At 39.0% G+C, this 17,880-nt stretch overlaps 1 protein-coding gene across 2 annotated transcripts in view; it reads left to right on the top strand.

The window, feature by feature from the left end:
- The window catches only part of THSD7B (thrombospondin type 1 domain containing 7B), a 1,076,713-nt gene that overhangs the window by 808,407 nt on the left and 250,426 nt on the right, over positions 1–17,880 (top strand). For both annotated transcript variants that reach the window (XM_027561747.1, XM_027561740.1), the window contains one exon: positions 4,534–4,712. In XM_027561747.1, coding sequence (XP_027417548.1) covers positions 4,534–4,712 — 179 coding nt within the window. The remainder of the gene's footprint in view (positions 1–4,533; positions 4,713–17,880) is intronic.

Genomic DNA, 17,880 nt, shown 5'->3' with positions numbered 1-17,880 from the left:
AGGATTAACAAGTTAATTTATATGAAGTCTCCTAAAATTTCATATTTGAAGCATTTACACCATGAAAATTAATTGAGTGAAAAAATTAATTTCATTCAATTACTAATCCACTTTTTTCATTCAGTAGCAAATGGAATAATTTTGTGACTCAGTTTCTTTATAAAACCAAGTAATGCCTGTGGCCTCTAGTATGCCTGTGGCCTCTAGTTAATCCTATAGTTAGCATTTTTTATATACCTGCTACTGCTGCTGCTGCTGCTAAGTCACTTCAGTCATGTCCAACTCTGCGACCCCAAAGATGTCAGCCCACCAGGCTCCCCTGTCCCTGGGATTCTCCAGGCAAGAACACTGGATTGGATTGCCATTTCCTTCTCCAATGCATAGAAGTGAAAAGTGAAAGTGAAGTCGCTCAGTCATGTCCAACTCTTCGTAACCCCATGGACTGCAGCCTACCAGGCTGCTCCGTCCATGGGATTTTCCAGGCAAGAGTACTGGAGTGGGGTGCCATAGGCTTCTCCGTTTTATACACCTAGTACTAAATTAATAATTTAAACTCCTTAGTAATGACTGTACAATTATAACTATGATAAACAATAGAGAATGTTAACAATCCCAAATAGAATTTGTTTTCAACCTCAGAGGGATCCCTCTTGATGACTTAGGTGTTTAAAGTGTGCTCTTTCTTATCAGTGAGTGTTATTTGGGGAATGTACAATCATTCTAGTATTAATGTATGAGAAATATAACTCTAAAATTAGAGAGTGAGAGAGTGTAGAGAGATAGAAAATGGTGAAAAGATGGCTTATATAAGAAAATGCATATCTTTTCCATTGTGATATGAAGATAGAAGAAATATATGGAAGTTCATACAAATATAGTCATAGGAAATTAAAAGAGTTCGTATTCACTCCTATTTCTTCTGAAAAAGAACAGATCTTAAAAGTTTGAAAATAGGAGAGGAGGTTTGGCAAAGCTGTCATGTGGAACTGGAGTGAGAAGAAAACTCAGAAGAATCACCAAGCAATGTATGGCATTAGCACTGCCTTAGTCTCCACTTGGTTTCCAGTATTAAGCACAGGGTAGGAATGTAGTTGGACCAATTTAGATCTGAAGTTTTGCCAGACTGGGCATGGCAGAGGAGTGATGGGGCCAGATGGTCAACCATACTTCAAGAGAGTAGTTGAAGTGTGTGTGTGTGTGTGTGTGTGTGTGTGTATGTATGTATGTGTATGTGTTAGTCGCTAAGTTGTGTCCGATTCCTTGCGACCCCATGGACTATAGCATCCGAGCCACTAGGGAAATAATGAAAGCTAAACTGGTTAGAGGAAGAGCAGGTGTTTTCATGAGGAAAAGCATAAATATTATTGGAGAAGATGAAGTAGAGTCTATGTGGAAAGATTTCAAGATATAGGAGAGGGAAGGGCAGGAGGAAAACAAGTCAGGGAGGTTGTTCTGAGACTAGGTTACGCATTAGAATTCTCTGGGGATCTTTGAAAACTACCATTGCCTAGGTCCCATCCTCTGAGATTTGGTTGAATTAGTCCCTAGTATAACCTGGCCAGTGGGAACATATTTTGTGGCCAACGTTGAAAATCTTTGTGTAGAGCCACTTATGAAAAATCTTATAGTTTTTGCAAAGTGGTTGTCACTTTATTTTCAAGACAATAGAGAATCAGCAAAGGTTATAAAAGGACTAGTGTAAATTATTATGTATTTTAGAATAGTAACTTTTTCCTCAGAGTGACTGACCAATACCAAAGAGAATGATTAGGAGAAAAGGAGACTCGTGGGGAGAATATTTCAGTATTCTGGGTCAGAAAGAGTTGAACCAGGGATGAACCAGAAGAATTATAGGTGTACGAGACAGCAAAAGAGACACTGATGTATAGATCAGTCTTATGGACTCTGTGGGAGAGGGATAGGGTGGGGAGATTTGGGAGAATGGCATTGAAACATGTATAATATCATGTATGAAACGAGTCGCCAGTCCAGGTTCGATGCACGATACTGGATGCTTGGGGCTGGTGCACTGGGACGACCCAGAGGGAGGGTATGGGGAGGGAGGAGGGAGGAGGGTTCAGGATGGGGAACACAGGTATACCTGTGGCGGATTCATTTCGATATTTGTCAAAACTAATATTGTAAAGTTTAAAAATAAAATAAAATTAAAGAAAAGAAGAATTATAGAGTAGGGGACATTGTTGTGATGCTTCAACGTAAGAACTAATTAGTATATGTGTAAAATGATGGAGGCTGGTCTAAGGTAACTGAAATATTTTTTATTTTGGATAATCTGCTAGCTTTCAATTGCTGCATAACAAATTAACATAGACATAGCACTTCAAAACATGTATTATCTCACAGTTTCCATGGGTCAGAAGTACAACCGTGGCCTCTCTAAATTCTTTGCTGAAGGGTCTCACCAGACTGTAATCAAGTTGTGAGTCAAGATTTAAGACTCTGCCCAGTGTGATTGAGGGAAACTCCTCTTCCAAGTTCCCTTGTAATTGTTGGCAGAATCATCTTCATGTATTAAAACCCGCAGAGCTGAGACCCCTGTTTTCTTGCTTGCTGAGAGCCAGGGGCTGTCCTCAGGCCCTAGAAGCTGGCTGTGGTCCCCTGGACTGTGGCCACACTGTAGCATTTTATAGCACAGCTATTTGCTTCTTTAAGACCAGTAGGAGAATTTTGTTCTACACACACACACAGACAAAAAGCCCAATCACTCTTTTAAAGATTTTCACCTGATCAATTCAGGACCCCTCAGAATAATCTTCCTTTGGATTAATTCAAAATTTGGCATATTAATATCTGTGCATTCCCTTCCCTTTTGCCACATACCATAATCTAATCAGGTCTTGCCCAGATTCAAAGGGAAGAGATTATACAGGTATATACACCAGTATGGGCTTCCCTGGAGGCTCAGATGGTAAAGTGTCTGCCTGCAATACGGGAGACCTGGGTTCGATCCCTGGGTCGGGAAGATCCCCTGGAGAAGGAAATGGCAACCCACTCCAGTACTCTTGCCTGGAAAATTCCATGGTCTGAGGAGCCTCATAGGCTACAGTCCATGGGATCACAGAGTCAGACAGGACTGAGCAACTTCATACACCAGTACATGGAAATCAGATATGCTGCAGTTAATTAAGGTAAGGAATATAAGAAAATTAGAATGTTCTAGGAGAAAATCGGTGACCTCAGCTTTAGACATGTTAAATTTGAGGGGAATCGGGAATCTGGTTAGAGTGTATCAGTAGGTGGCATAGAATTTATTGGAGAGATGGAAATTGGGAATACATATCTGGTACCAAAATCACTGCAGATGGTGACAGCAGCCATGAAATTAAAAGATGCTTACTCCTTGGAAGAAAAGTTATGACCAACCTAGATAGCATATTCAAAAGCAGAGACATTACTTTATCAACAAAGGTCCGTCTAGTCAAGGCTATGGTTTTTCCAGTGGTCATTTATGGATGTGAGAGTTAGACTGTGAAGAAAGCTGAGCACCAAAGAATTGATGCTTTTGAACTGTGGTGTTGGAGAAGACTCTTGAGCATCACTTGGACTGCAAGGAGATCCAACCAGTCCATTCTGAAGGAGATCAGCCCTGGGTGTTCTTTGGAAGGAATGATGCTAAAGCTGAAACTCCAGTCCTTTGGCCACCTCATGTGAAGAGTTGACTCATTGGAAAAGACTCTGATGCTGGGAGGGATTGGGGGCAGGAGGAGAAGGGGACAACAGAGGATGAGATGGCTGGATGGCATCACTGCCTTGATGGACGTGAGTCTGAGTGAACTCCTGGAGTTGGTGATGGACAGGGAGGCCTGGCATGCTGTGATTCATGGGGTCGCAAAGAGTCGGACACAACTGAGCGACTGAACTGAACGGAATGATCTGTAGATGTGATGGTTAATCAGAGAAAAATTGTAGCAAGAAGTGGGTTGAGGACAGAATAAGAGCTAGGAAAGCTAGAACATCTGCAACTGTATTTCAACCTTCACCTCTTGATTCCAGTCCAGTATCTCATGTACAGCCTTTCACGATTCCTCTTTTCTTTCAGTAGTATCCTGCTCTTCCTAATCTGTGGTTCAGTCTTTGCCCTCCTCCTTCATTCAAGTCACACTACAGCAGTGAGAATCAAGATCTTTCTTTGTGAAAGCTTTGCAGATCGAAGGCACTGAGATTGACTATATTATGCTCTCTGTTCCCAGAAAAGGGAATGTAGATCCATTGCAGGGGGAGATAGTGCCATCATTAACCCTGAGCTGCTTCATTTCTTCTTATTAGAAAGGAAGACTTTGCACTTTTCCCTTCTTCCTTCCTCAATCCCAAATTTGCCTATGAAGTAAGCAGATGGCACAAGTTTGGAATGGAGAAGTAACCATATGTATCTCTCTTGGAAATCTTTTGTCTGTTTATTGAAACCCCTGCAGCAATATTGTTAGGTAATATGATCTCTAATAAAGTAAACAAAGTAAATTTGATCAGTACATTTTGATCAGACTTTCTTCACTTCTTTTATATCTTTTCCAGGCTATATTCAAGAAGAATGTGTCATTCCTTGCCCATTTGATTGCAAGTTAAGCGACTGGTCAAGTTGGGGGTCTTGCAGTTCATCTTGTGGGATTGGAGTGAGAATTAGATCTAAATGGCTGAAAGAAAAACCATACAATGGAGGTCGCCCATGTCCCAAATTGGATCTCAAGAATCAGGTAAAGTACATGAAACAACAAATACAGAGCAGAAAAAGTATCTCCTTTATTATTTCCTGTTGAAATTGAAGTCATTATCTTGTTCTAAGTAGCTCATAAAAAGTTATTAGACGTTCAGAAGAGTGGATAAGAGGGTAGAAATTAATATAATAGAATTAGTTAATAGAAGCTTTGTCCACTCCTAGGCAATGCTGAGAACGACTTGGTAATATTAGCTATAATGATGTTTACAAAAATTAAATCCAGTTGGTTTTTAAATTATCTTGAAATGTTATTTGATTAATTATATTATAAAAGGTTTCTGTGTGTGTGTGTGTATGTAATAATGTTGGGAGAATATCAATTACTTTATGGCTATAGATATAATTAGTGGTCTTATCTGCATACTCCAAAACTGGTGTTCTGTTTTTCCTTTACCTAACTCTTCATCGTAATTTTCTTTGTTCCTAATCTTGTCAGTGTTTTCACAGCTCTTTCTGTCTCTTCTGAGCTATTTTTCTACCTTTCCCCCTAAATCAAAGCCGTTTTCATAAATGGAACCTAAAGCATACACTGTCATGCAGATATCAAATGAAATTTCCATCTTAAGCAAAATTGATTAGAATATTTCATTTAACTTTACCCATATAACAGAAACTAAGATTTAATGAAGAATTATGATACAGAACTCAAATTTCTCCCATTGTTGCATACTGTTATTATACATGGACTGATATATATATTTTAATTAATTGATTAGGTGAAGTACAAGATGACAGTTGTTAATAAGTTCTTTATTCTTAAGTGACATGCGTCTTAAACATGGGCCTGCAGATCCTTTATGACTCTGAAACTTTTAGCAGAATAGCTACACAGGCTTCTATTACTAAGTCTATTATTTCTTCCCTCTAATCCCCATTTTGATCAGACTTTATATAGAGATTGTTTAATGGAGGGGAAATCCAATGTCTAGTTAATTAATATAAATAACATATCTAGTACTATTTCTATTTAGATATCATTTGTCATTTCAAGACTGACATCTCTAGCTTTTTTTTGTAAGTTTTGATAAAAGATACATAACTTGCTGAAAATGAAAAATTATTATAATGGCAAAAAATGTTTGTGTTCTAAGACAGGGCAAAGTATTAAGCTAGTCTTTTTTTTTTTAAAGTTATGTAGAGTAAAATGATGATCCTGGTTGCTTCCTTCAAAGCAAATATAAAGCATATTGGGGAAAAAACAATTCAGAGTATTGCAAAATCCACACAAATTTTGTCAAAAAAAAAAAAAGAAAAAACTTCTCAAGTACAACAGTTTGGGAAAGGGAAGGTTGGGATATGATTAATGAAAATAGGAGGGAAACAACCCAAGTAGGGGGAGTTTGAGGAGAGAAACCTCCTCAGTATGAAGAAAGGTATGACCCAAGTTGATGATCAGAAAGAGGACTTTGAAATGAATCCTCTGTCTGAAGACTAGTTTACCCTCCCTAGGGGATTTTCCAGGGATTTAAAGAAGGAAATAACTGCTAGGCATTTGTAATTATAAATAATGTGTGATAATTCTTTTGTCTCCTCAAAACCATAAAAGAAAACAAAGCCTTTATAAAACTAGTGTTAAACACTAGTTTTAATACACTACTTTTATGAACTAGAAAATTATCCAGGGAGTAAAAGGACTTCATTTGAGCGCAGATCCCAAAACTGTATTCTTACTGTGTGTATGCAAATGTATCAAAAACTGTCTATCAAATTTGAGACTATGGATAAGATAAAGTACTTGTATGCCTATTAGGACTTAAAGGAAACTTGTTCTAAACACTTAGTTCAGTTCAGTTCAGTCGCTCAGTCGTGTCCAACTCTTTGTAACCCCATGAATTGCAGCACACCAGGCCTCCCTCTCCATCAACAACTCGCAGAGTCTACCCAAACCCATGTCCATTGATTCAGTGATGCCATCCAGCCATCTCATCCTCTGTCGTCCCCTTCTCCTCCTGCCCCCAATCTCTCCCAGCATCAGAGTCTTTTCCAATGAGTCAACTCTTCACATGAGGTGGCCAAAGTACTGGAGTTTCAGCTTCAACATCAGTCCTTCCAAAGAAATCCTAGGACTGACCTCCTTTAGGATAGACTGGTTGGATCTCCTTGCAGTCCAAGAGACTCTCAATCTTCTCCAACACCATAGTTCAAAGGCATCAATACTTTGGCACTCAGCCTTCTTCACCATCCAACTCTCACATCCATGCATGACCACTGGAAAAACCATAGCCTTGACTAGACGGATCTTTGTTGGCAAAGTAAAGTCTCTGCTTTTCAATATGCTATCTAGGTTGGTCATAACTTTCCTTCCAAGGAGTAAGCATCTTTTAATTTCATGGCTGCAATCACCATCTGCAGTGATTTAGAAGCCACCCAAAATAAAGTCTGACACTGTTTCCACTGTTTCCCCATCTATTTGCCATGAAGTGGTGGGACAGGATGCCATGATCTTCATTGTCTGAATGTTGAGCTTTAAGCCAACTTTTTCATTCTCCTCTTTCACTCTCACCAAGAGGTTTTTTAGTTCCTCTTCACTTTCTGCCATAAGGGTGGTGTCATCTGCATATCTGAGGTTATTGATATTTCTCCCAGCAATCTTGATTCCAGCTTGTGCTTCTTCCAGCCCAGCATTTCTCATGATGTACTCTGCATATAAGTTAAATAAGAAGGGTGATAATATACAGCCTTGACGTACTCCTTTTCCTATTTGGAACCAGTCTGTTCCATGTCCAGTTGTAACTGTTGCTTCCTGACCTGCATACGGGTTTCTCAAGAGACAGGTCAGATGGTCTGGTATTCCCATCTCTTTCAGAACTTTCCACAGTTTATTGTGATCCACACAGTCAAAGGCTTTGGCATAGTCAATAAAGCAGAAATAGATGTTTTTCTGGAACTCTCTTGCTTTTTTGATGATCCAGCGGATGTTGGCAATTTGATCTCTGGTTCCTCTGCATTTTCTAAATCCACCTAGAACATCTGGAAGTTCATGGTTCAGGTATTGCTGAAGCCTGGCTTGGAACGTTTTGAGCATTAATTTGCTAAAGTGTGAGATGAGTGCAATTTTGAGGTAGTTTGAAAATTCTTTGGCATTGCCTTTCTTTGGGATTGGAATGAAAACTGACTTTTTCCAGTCTTGTGGCCACTGCTGAGTATTCCAAATTTGCTGGCATATTGAGTGCAGCACTTTCACAGCATCATCTTTCAGGATTTGAAAGAGCTCAACTGGAATTCCATCACCTCCACTAGCTTTGTTCATAGTGATGCTTTCCAAGGCCCACTTGACTTCACATTCCAGGATGTCTGGCTCTAGGTGAGTAACTGATGTTAAAACTTGTGCCCTTAAATAGTACACATTAGAAATTAATCCTATGTTCAAGAATCTTAGATAAATTCCATATGTGAAGGCTAAGCAAAGATAGGTTTGTCTGCAGGAGGTGTTTCTAGCTTTTGCATTCGGGAAGGAAGTGGGTAGCATTCCAAAGACATTGGTTGTGATGCTCAGAATTGAATCCTGAGATTTAGTTATCAGAAATCAAATTTAACATGGCATGTACTCTGATGCAAAGAGGTTTCAGGTATTTATAATACATGTGGTTTAAACTTGAAAAACTTCACCCTAATCCATACTTGATATTTTAACATAATTGATCAAGATAGTAAAAAATAAGCCCTCCCTCTCACTTGTAAGTCTATGAATGGCAAGGAAAAATGCTACTGTAAAAAATACTAAACGTAAAGGAAATTGTCACTAGAGGCCTTTCTTTTCTAAAGCATGCTGCTGCTGCTGCTGCTAAGTCGCTTCAGTCGTGTCTGACTTTGTGCGACCCCATAGACAGCAGCCCACCAGGCTGCCCTGTCCCTGGGATTCTCCAGGCAAGAACACTGGAGTGGGTTGCCATTTCCTTCTCCAATGCATGAAGGTGAAAAGTGAACGTGAAGTCGCTCAGTCATGTCTGACTCTTAGCGACTCCATGGACTGCAGCCCACCAGGCTCCTCCGTCCATGGGATTTTCCAGGCAAGAGTACCGGAGTGGGGTGCCATTGCCTTCTCCGTTTCTAAAGCATACTTTTACTTAAAGTGTATTTGTGGAAAGCTGTCTATAGATTTCATTATATTTTTGCTCTTATGTATTGCAGACACCCCCTTTGTGTGTGTGTGTGTGTGTGTGTGTGTTATTTGTTGAAATTTGTTGAAGTTATCCACATTTTCTTAATTCATCTGAAAATAAATTGTCTGGAATTTTCATTATTTACGAAATATTCCCCAGCTTCTATTATTTCTGGCAGTTCTTCTATAGAAGAGCTTGCTATTTGTTTCTCTATGCTGGAAATTAGATCCAGTAGAGGTACACTGAGGCTGTTTTGTAAAGTTCAATTTTACTACTGGCCTTAGGTTATTGGTCTTCTTTCCAATTGGTTTTTAGGTCTCAATTTATTGTCCTATTTTTGGAACCAGAGTAATACTCTCTCATGTATTCACCCATAAGAAAGAGCTTAAAAAATATAACCAAATTATAGCAGTGAGAAAAGTTCATATCTTTGGTACCTGTGCATAAAGAAGATTCAGTATATGATGGATTGAACCTAACATATCATTTGAAAAATATTGAATTTTCTTATGTGTGTGTATTGTATATACTTATTGTACACACATATGTATACCTACATATATACGTATATTATGTGCAAGCTGTGTAAATGTTAGTACACGTGCATGCACTTAGTCACTTTCCTCCTTTGTTCCGTTTCAAAACATGGGGTCTTTCCAAGGGCGAGGGCTGTCTTTCTGCTTTTGTAACTCATTCTAGCCCCTGGTCCACCATCCAGTGAATTGTAAGATTACATCCATTGGATGCTTTATTTGAAAAGAAGCTGTCTCTCTGGATGAGTGGGTGGCTAGCTCTATAGAAAGAATAAAATACGTATTAGAACTCTGGTCTCTTAAGCTGTGATTTGTCATTCGAATTCTCAAAAAACTTGAGCTCTTCAGGAAGAAATAAGAACTCCAAATTGTCCTAAGGATTCATTAACGATTTGCCTGGAAAAGTCCTGTGTTTGTATCTCCATTGAAATTTAACTCAGTGATATAAATGAAAGAGTTGATATTATGTACACAAGCTCATAAACTGCTCTGAGTCAGTTTGTGAAGTTGATATTTATAATCTCTCATAAAAAGCCTCCCTTTTCAACTAAAACTTATCAATATGATAGCTCTTTCTCCAGAAGCACCAAAGTGACAGCAATCCTTTGATGGCTTTCTGCTAAGTGTATGTGTGATGCTAAATAGCTCCAGCATGCAGCTTACCCAAAGCTTTCGTATAGCTAGAAAACTTCTAAATAGTTTATTGAATTATCAGGTCAGTTGCCTGATGTCCTTGCCTCTACTGTTCAAAATCAAATAGATAATGTATTTTAATTTTTTACAATCTATAATGTAGTGAGTGGATTTAAGTGCACTTGTACTGTATCTTTTTGCTGTATTTTTTCTTTTGTAATTCTGCTTAATAGAAGATTAAATATGAGGACATTAAAGTTCCATTGGACTAACATTTCCCTTTATGAGTTCTTTACACAATCGAAAGCAAGGGAGGGGCAGGAAATTCCATGTTGTTTATATGTTGCAAATCTATGTGTTCAGTGTGCGTGAGCAGAAATCTTACATTGGGATTCATTATCTATACTTTAAAAAAAATCTACCCTATCTATTTAAACACATTTTTTAAAGAGTTTTGATTATGTTTGCACCTGAATGAGAGGATATAAATTAAATGAATGTTTTCTAGAAACAGTTTCTATTTTAAATGTGTGTCTTTACTCCAAAGAGAAGTGGCCTAAATTTGTAAATGATGAGTATAATTCATTTTATTTTTCATAGCTAGGTAATACTATTTTAAAGAATACTTTCTTTCCAAAGATAAACAGTTGTATTTTAGCAGGAGCATTTCTCCCTTAGAAGGCAACTTCAGATGAGAAAAGTTTTCCGTAGAGAAGTAGCTTATGTACATTTTAATATTGCTTCATTAATTGTTAGTAGCATGTTGGGATGTGGAAAGAGGATAACTGTCATTCAATCTGAATGTTTGTTTACCCAGAAAAATATGGCTACACTTAATGCTTAATTTGATGTAACCAACTTTGGCCTCTTGGTTTCTTTGGATCTGCCCAACTTCCACTCATCCTAAGCTAGTCCAAATCATTCTTGGCAGAGTTCTGCTCACTCTGGAATTGGCAGGAGCCCCAGACTGTAATGGAGCAAGAAGTCATCTTCTTGAGCATTAATATAGAAGGCCCACACTTATCCATGATCAAGTACATTCAGGTGTACTGTTCTTGCATAGGGAGGTATGGCTTGGTGATTAATTATACCTTTGATAAGAACTCGTTGTAATTATGAAATATCATAGGTCAAAAAATTAAGAGATGCAGCATGATTTATTTCTTAGGGTTACTTGGGAGGATTTAATAAAGACAGATACTACTAAAACATTTCACCTCTCCCTGACATAGTAATTATTATAGCAAAACTCAGGTACATGTCACCCCATCTCACAGACAGAGCGAAATGATTCCTGAAGGCTGGTGTTCACCCATTCATATCCGTTGTGGCTGTCTGCCAATCCAAGTGCTGTGCTTTCTACTTGTGACAAACCACTAACTGAGCTGAGTAGAGCTTGCAGGAAAGGCAATCTTTCATTTTTGTTCTTGCTGTGTCGCCATTTCCAAGCAAAAAATAAAAGAAAAAAAATCATATTTTCCTTCTCAAGAGCTTCCTCTCCCCGCTACACTTGTCTCTACATATACCCTATTGTTGATCATTCCAGAAGGACTGTCCCTCAGACTTGTTGAAATCTTAAGCAACTTTGATCATGTTTCTTGAGAACTGCCAGTGTCACTCATGAGAAGCAATTGTCCTCTACATGTTGTCCACTCTCTTGCATTTTACTGTGTTTTTTAATACTGGGTATTGCCGCTCTGCACATACTCAAACTCATTTTTAGTTTTTATGAAAGAGATTCCTATGTACCTCTAGATAGTTCTCTACTAATGTGGCTTGGCAAATTTCCCCAATGCTGTTGCTAGGCAGGGTTTCCAGGATTGGCAGGAGATAGCTATAAAATTGTGAAATGGGCAAATTTTGTCAAATTTTGTCTTTGGAACCCTTTCAAATGTGCTGTTACACCTCATATTATTCCTAGTCCTTTAACTCCTGAAGTTCTGAAATATATTAGGTAATATTAGCCTCACATTGGAGATGGCAATGGCAACCTACTCCAGTACTCTTGCCTGGAAAATCCCATGGATGGAGGAGCCTGGTAGGCTGCAGTCTATGGGTTCTCAAAGAGTCAGGCAAGACAGAGCACCTTCACTTTCACTTTTCACTTTTATGCATTGGAGAAGGAGATGGCAACCCACTCCAGTGTTCTTGCCTGGAAAACTCCATGGATGGAGGAGCCTGGTAGGCTACAGTCCATGGGGTCTCGAAGAGTCACACAAGACTGAGCGCCTTCACTTTCACTTTTCACTTTCATGCATTGGAGAAGGAGATGGCAACCCACTCCAGTATTCGTGCCTGAAGAATCCCAGGGACAGAGGAGCCCGGTGGGCTGCTGTCTATGGGGTCGCACAGAGTCAGACACACCTGAAGCAACTTAGCAGCAGCAGCCTCACATCATCTGTATTGGAAATTTTGCAAAACTGTCTTCTTAACAAAGTACTCAGGTAGAAGTGCTTAGGTACTTTTCTAGAAAAAAGTATTGGCAGAATCTACCTTTCAGATCTTCCCTGAATCATCCTACCTTTTAAGTTTTAAATGCAAATCGGAAATGTCCCTCCTCCTGTCATACATTAAAAATATGACTTTAACCACAAGCATTAAGAAAGTTAAGCCATGTACTGATGGGAGTTTTGCTGCATGTGCATGCTCAGTCACGTCTGACTCTTTGCAACCCTGCCAGGCTCCTCTGTCCATTGGATTTCCCAGTCAAGAATACTGGAGTGGGTTGCCGTTTCTTCCTCCAGGGCCTCTTCCCAATCCAGGGATCAAATCTGAGTCTCTTGCCTTTCCTGCATTGGCAGGTGGATTCTTAACCACTGAACTACCTGGAAGCTCTTCTAAACATAGCCTACTTAAGACTCATTTCAAAGAAAGATTCTAAATGGCACATTAATTTTCCAGTTCTTTTTTTTAAAACTGAGATATAATTGACATATAACTCTGTGTAAGTTTAAGATGTACAATGTATGGATTTGATACATTTACACATTGTAATTTGATTGCCACTATAGAATTAGTTAAAACACCTCTCATATCACATAATCATCATTTCCTTTTTTGTGGTGAGAATAATTAAAACCTAGTCTCTTAGTCACTTGGAACTTTATAGTACAGCATCGTGAACTATAATCACTATGCTGTGAATTTGATCTCCAGGATTTATTTATCTACTAATTGTAAGCTTGTGCCCTCTAGATTTTTCAAGCTTTATCCCTTGATTAAATTACCAGAAAAGCCAATTACCAAGGTCTTGACTAGATCCTTTGATCAATCCATGCAAAAACACTCTTTCAACCAAGATTTAGTTTTTTCTGCATGACTTAATGCTAGGCTGAATGAAGCACAAGCTGGAATCAAAATTGCCAGGAGAAATATCCATAACCTCTGATACTCAGATAGCACCACCCTTAGGGCAGAAAGTGAAGAGGAACTAAAGAGCCTCTTGATGAAAGTAAAAGAGGAAAGCGAGAAAGCTGGCTTAAGACTCAACATTCAAATAACTAAGATCATGGCATCCAGTCCCATCACTTCATGACAAATAGATGAGTAACAATGGAAACAGTGACAGACTTTCTTTTCTTGAGTTCCAAAATCACTGTAGATGGTGACTGCAGCTATAAAATTAAAAGATGCTTGCTCCTTGGAAGAAAAGCTATAACAAACGTAGATAGCATATTAAAAAGCAGAGACATTACTTTGCCAACAAATGTCCATCTATTCAAAGCTATGGTTTGTTCAGTAGTCATGTATGGATTGAGAGTTGAACCATAAAGAAGGCTGAGTGCCGAAGGATTGATGCTTTTGAACTGTGGTGTTGGAGGAGATTCTTGAGAGTTCCTTGGACTGCAAGGAGATCAAAGCAGTCAATCCTAAAGAAAATCAATTCTGAATATTCATTGGAAAGTCTGATGCTAAAGCTGAAGTTCCAGTACCTTGGCCATCTGATTTGAAGAGCTGACTCATTAGAAAAGACCCTGATGCTGGGAAAAACTGAAGGCAGGAGGAGAAAGGGACAGCAGAGGACAAAGTGACTCAGTGACATCGCTGACTCAATGGACATGAGTTTGAGCGCGCTCCCGGAGATGAAGAAGGACAGGGAAGCCTGGCGTGCTGCAATCCATGGGTCTCAAAGAGTTGGACATTACTGAGCATCTGAACAGCAAAAACAACATGACTTAAGAGTCAAGATAAAAATAGTCTCTCTGAGAAGCTTATCTAAATCTTTTGTAATATAGAGTTTGCTTCATAATCTTTACTGATCATGAGAGTAGAAAAATCACCATGGGTGGAGGAAAGGTTGGTATAAAACACTTTCCCGGGCCCCTGCTCTGCAAACTGTGGCCAGCACAAGAGTAAGTTCAAGAAGGCATGTTTGTTAACAAAGCTTTGTCTTTGCTCCTTTTTCTGATCAGGCACATTGATGAACAGTGCTGAATTAAGAATCTTGTCACTGAGGTGATAATTTTTGCTGAAGTCAGCTCTGGAAAAGATTTTCCCAGCAGTTGCCTTAGCATGCCCTTTCTAATAATATCTACAGTGAACACAACCACTAGTTTTTTCCTACTCCAAGCAAATTTGGGAGTACTCTCCCATTTCACAGAGGAATAGACTAGGGCTTAGAGGGGATGATAAGTTGCTCAGGTTGACCCACTGATGTGTGAGGCAAACGTGATAACCACTTCACTATGGAAATGATGTTTATAAGGGGTTAAAAGTCATTCAGGTCTGAGGTCAAGTGCTACCCTGCCCCATTCTAGCTGTGAGAACATGAGAAAATTATTTAACCTTACTAAATCTCAGTAAGGTTATTTAACCTTACTGAGTTTCAGTTTCATAATTTGTTAGATGAGTATAACAATAACAGCTACCTTTTAAGATTATTGTGTTAATTAATATAAAATGAAAGTAAATATAAACTTCCTGTTATGTTGTTTGGCAAAGACTTAAATACTTGATAAATATTAGTATTATTTTTTCTTGGTCTCTGACACATAATTTCCATTTCCAGTTTAGTTTGTTTTCACTTGTATTATTTGATATTACATTTTTTCCTAGTGGCAAAAAGAGATGTAACTTATTACATATTTGTAACTAATTTCCTATGACCTTGAGGTTCTTTGGATCTTTACTTACATAAATGTTATTAAGGCGTGTAACAGAAAGATACACAAATCAATATGAATAGAGCTCCATGACTTTTCACAAAGTGAATCTTCCCATTCAATCACCACCCACATCAAGAAGTAATACTTTATCAATATCTCTCATGCCCCCTTTTGAACTCTAGTTCCTTCTCTACCATCTTCTTCTCACCAAATGGAACTATTATTTGGACTTCTAACAGGATAAATTAGTTTTATAATTTTTAAAGAAACTTTACACAATGGATTCTGCACTATGTACTCTTTTTCTGTCTGCCTTTTTCTCCTCTGCATATTTGTGAGATTTGTCCATATTGTGATGGATAGCAATAATTTTGTTCATTTCCATTGCTTTATGTAGTGTCCTTGTGTATGTCCCATTATTAGGTTGTATACCACATTTTATCTGTTCTCATTAATGGATGGACATTTGAATTATTTCCAATTTAGGGTTATTACAACGAACATTGTTGCAGCCATTCTTGCACATGTCTTTGGTGCTTACGTGTATGCATTTCTATTGGACAGACCTAAAAGTAGAATTCCTAGGTCACATGCTATGCACATACACAACTTTAGTAGATAATTGGCACTTCATTTTAACTTATACACTGCCACAGATCATTCTGAATATAGGTAGCACATAATTCTAGATAATGACTTGAAATATGACCTGTCTGACATCATGTAAAGAGATGTGAAAGCCATACGGATGTATTATTTATCTCATCACCTTCCATATCACAGCACATCAGTGATTGCTGTCTCCTACCACATATATGTCTCTTCCCAAAGAGATCAAATGTGTGAGCACTGCCTTCTTGCTGCCATACCCATCATGCTTCCTCTGCTTCTTTCTTGTTATCTTCAGGACAAAACACAAACTACATGATATAGTTTATAAGACATTTCATGATCTTGACCCAACCATATTCTATGAGCCCAGAGTCATGGCCTTTACCATGAGCAAGTGACCTCTTTGAGATTAACTGAACATGTGGTCTTTTCCTGTGTGAGGGAACTTACCCGGAGGCTGTGCAAATACCTCTGAATAGGTGGAAACATATATCGCATGGATCCATGGTTTGGAGTGGTATGATAAGATGGTAGATATATTTTGCTTTGTAGTTCTCAACAGATATCATATGTGAATTCTCATGCTGTATAATTAGGGACATTGGAAAGAGACATATAAACTTGCATTGTGGCAGGTACAATTATATAAGTGCATCCTGTGGATAGGGACTTCTAAGCAATAGTAATTTATTAATGAGCCATGGTAGCTTTCAAAAAGAGAAGAGGTAAAAATAAAATTGAATATAGGGTAATTATAAATACTTTGGAAGATAACTTTAATTCTCTGCACCTGTGCCATTAGTCATTCATTCAGCATATGCGTCTCTAGAATGACAAGCCAGGAGGAGTTTGCTATTCTGCTTTTCAGTCCCTCAGTCATCTCTGACTCCTTTGCGACTTTATGGACTGTAGCCCACCAGGCTCCTCTATCCATGGGATTTCCCAGGCAGGAATACTGGAGTGAGTTGTCATTTCCTCCTCCAATTTCTACTCCACTGCGCCACAAGTTTCCACTGGGAGCCTGCATTCGTGGAAACTCAAGAGAGAGGTTCAATGGGTTGAAATTATGGACAATCAGGCCATAGATACTTTCCATTTTGAAAAATACATGAAACCAACATGGATTCAATCAGAAAAATTTCCTGCTTCTCCTCTGTATTAGGATGCTTTGCAGCTAACCAAAACTTCAATCCAAACTGGCTGAAACAATAAGGAAATGCATTACCTCATATAACAAGAAACCCAGTGGTTCTGTGGGCTCCAGGGTTGATTGGTTTTGTGGCTCAGCAATGCCATCAAGGACATAGTGGTTTTTTTTTCAGTTTCTCTGCTTTTTCATCATCAGTGTTGGTATGAAGTCAGCTGAAGAATGAAAGATAAACCTCAGGATGACAGCACAATCAGCAGTGTCAGGCATAGCCTCCTGATGCAACAATGACTAGAAGAATAAGAATTCTCTCTGCTGCTGCTGCTAAGTCGCTTCAGTTGTGTCTGACTCTGTGTGACCCCATAGATGGAAGCCCACCAGGCTCCCCCGTCCCTGGGATTCTCCAGGCAAGAACACTGAAGTGGGTTGTCATTTCCTTCTCCAATGCATGAAAGTGAAAAGTGAAAGTGAAGTCATTCAGTCGTGTCTGACTCTTTGCGACCCCATAGACTGCAGCTCACCAGGCTCCTCCGTCCATGGGAGTTTCCAAGCAAGAGTACTGTAGTGGGGTGCCATCGCCTTCTCTGAATTCTCTCTAGAGAATCTTAAAACCAGTAAAGTTTTCCAGAACCTCCTTCACTCCCCTAAAGGACTATAACTCACATCTCAGTCACTGAAGTTGGATATTGACAGAGCTTGCTAAAATTCAGACTCTCATTCAGTTGATCTGGTTGCTGTTGTTGTTTTAGTCGCTCAGTCATGTCCGACTCTTTTGCAACCCCATGGACTTTAGCCTGCCAGGCTCCTCTGTCCATGGGATTTCCCAAGCAAGAATACTGGAGTGAGTAGCCATTCCCTCCTCCAGGGGATCTTCCTGACCCAAGGATAGAACCTGCATTGCAAGAGGATTCTTTACCCCTGAACTACCAGGCAAGGCCAGTAGGTCCTATGGGGAAGAGAAAAAAGGCTGCAAATTTAAAAGGCTCCCAGGTGGTGGCAAGGCTGCTAGTTT

This window comes from Bos indicus x Bos taurus, chromosome 2, assembly GCF_003369695.1.
Source record: "Bos indicus x Bos taurus breed Angus x Brahman F1 hybrid chromosome 2, Bos_hybrid_MaternalHap_v2.0, whole genome shotgun sequence".
Classification (NCBI taxonomy): Eukaryota; Metazoa; Chordata; class Mammalia; order Artiodactyla; family Bovidae; genus Bos; species Bos indicus x Bos taurus.
This window is presented reverse-complemented; position numbering and strand designations above follow the sequence as displayed.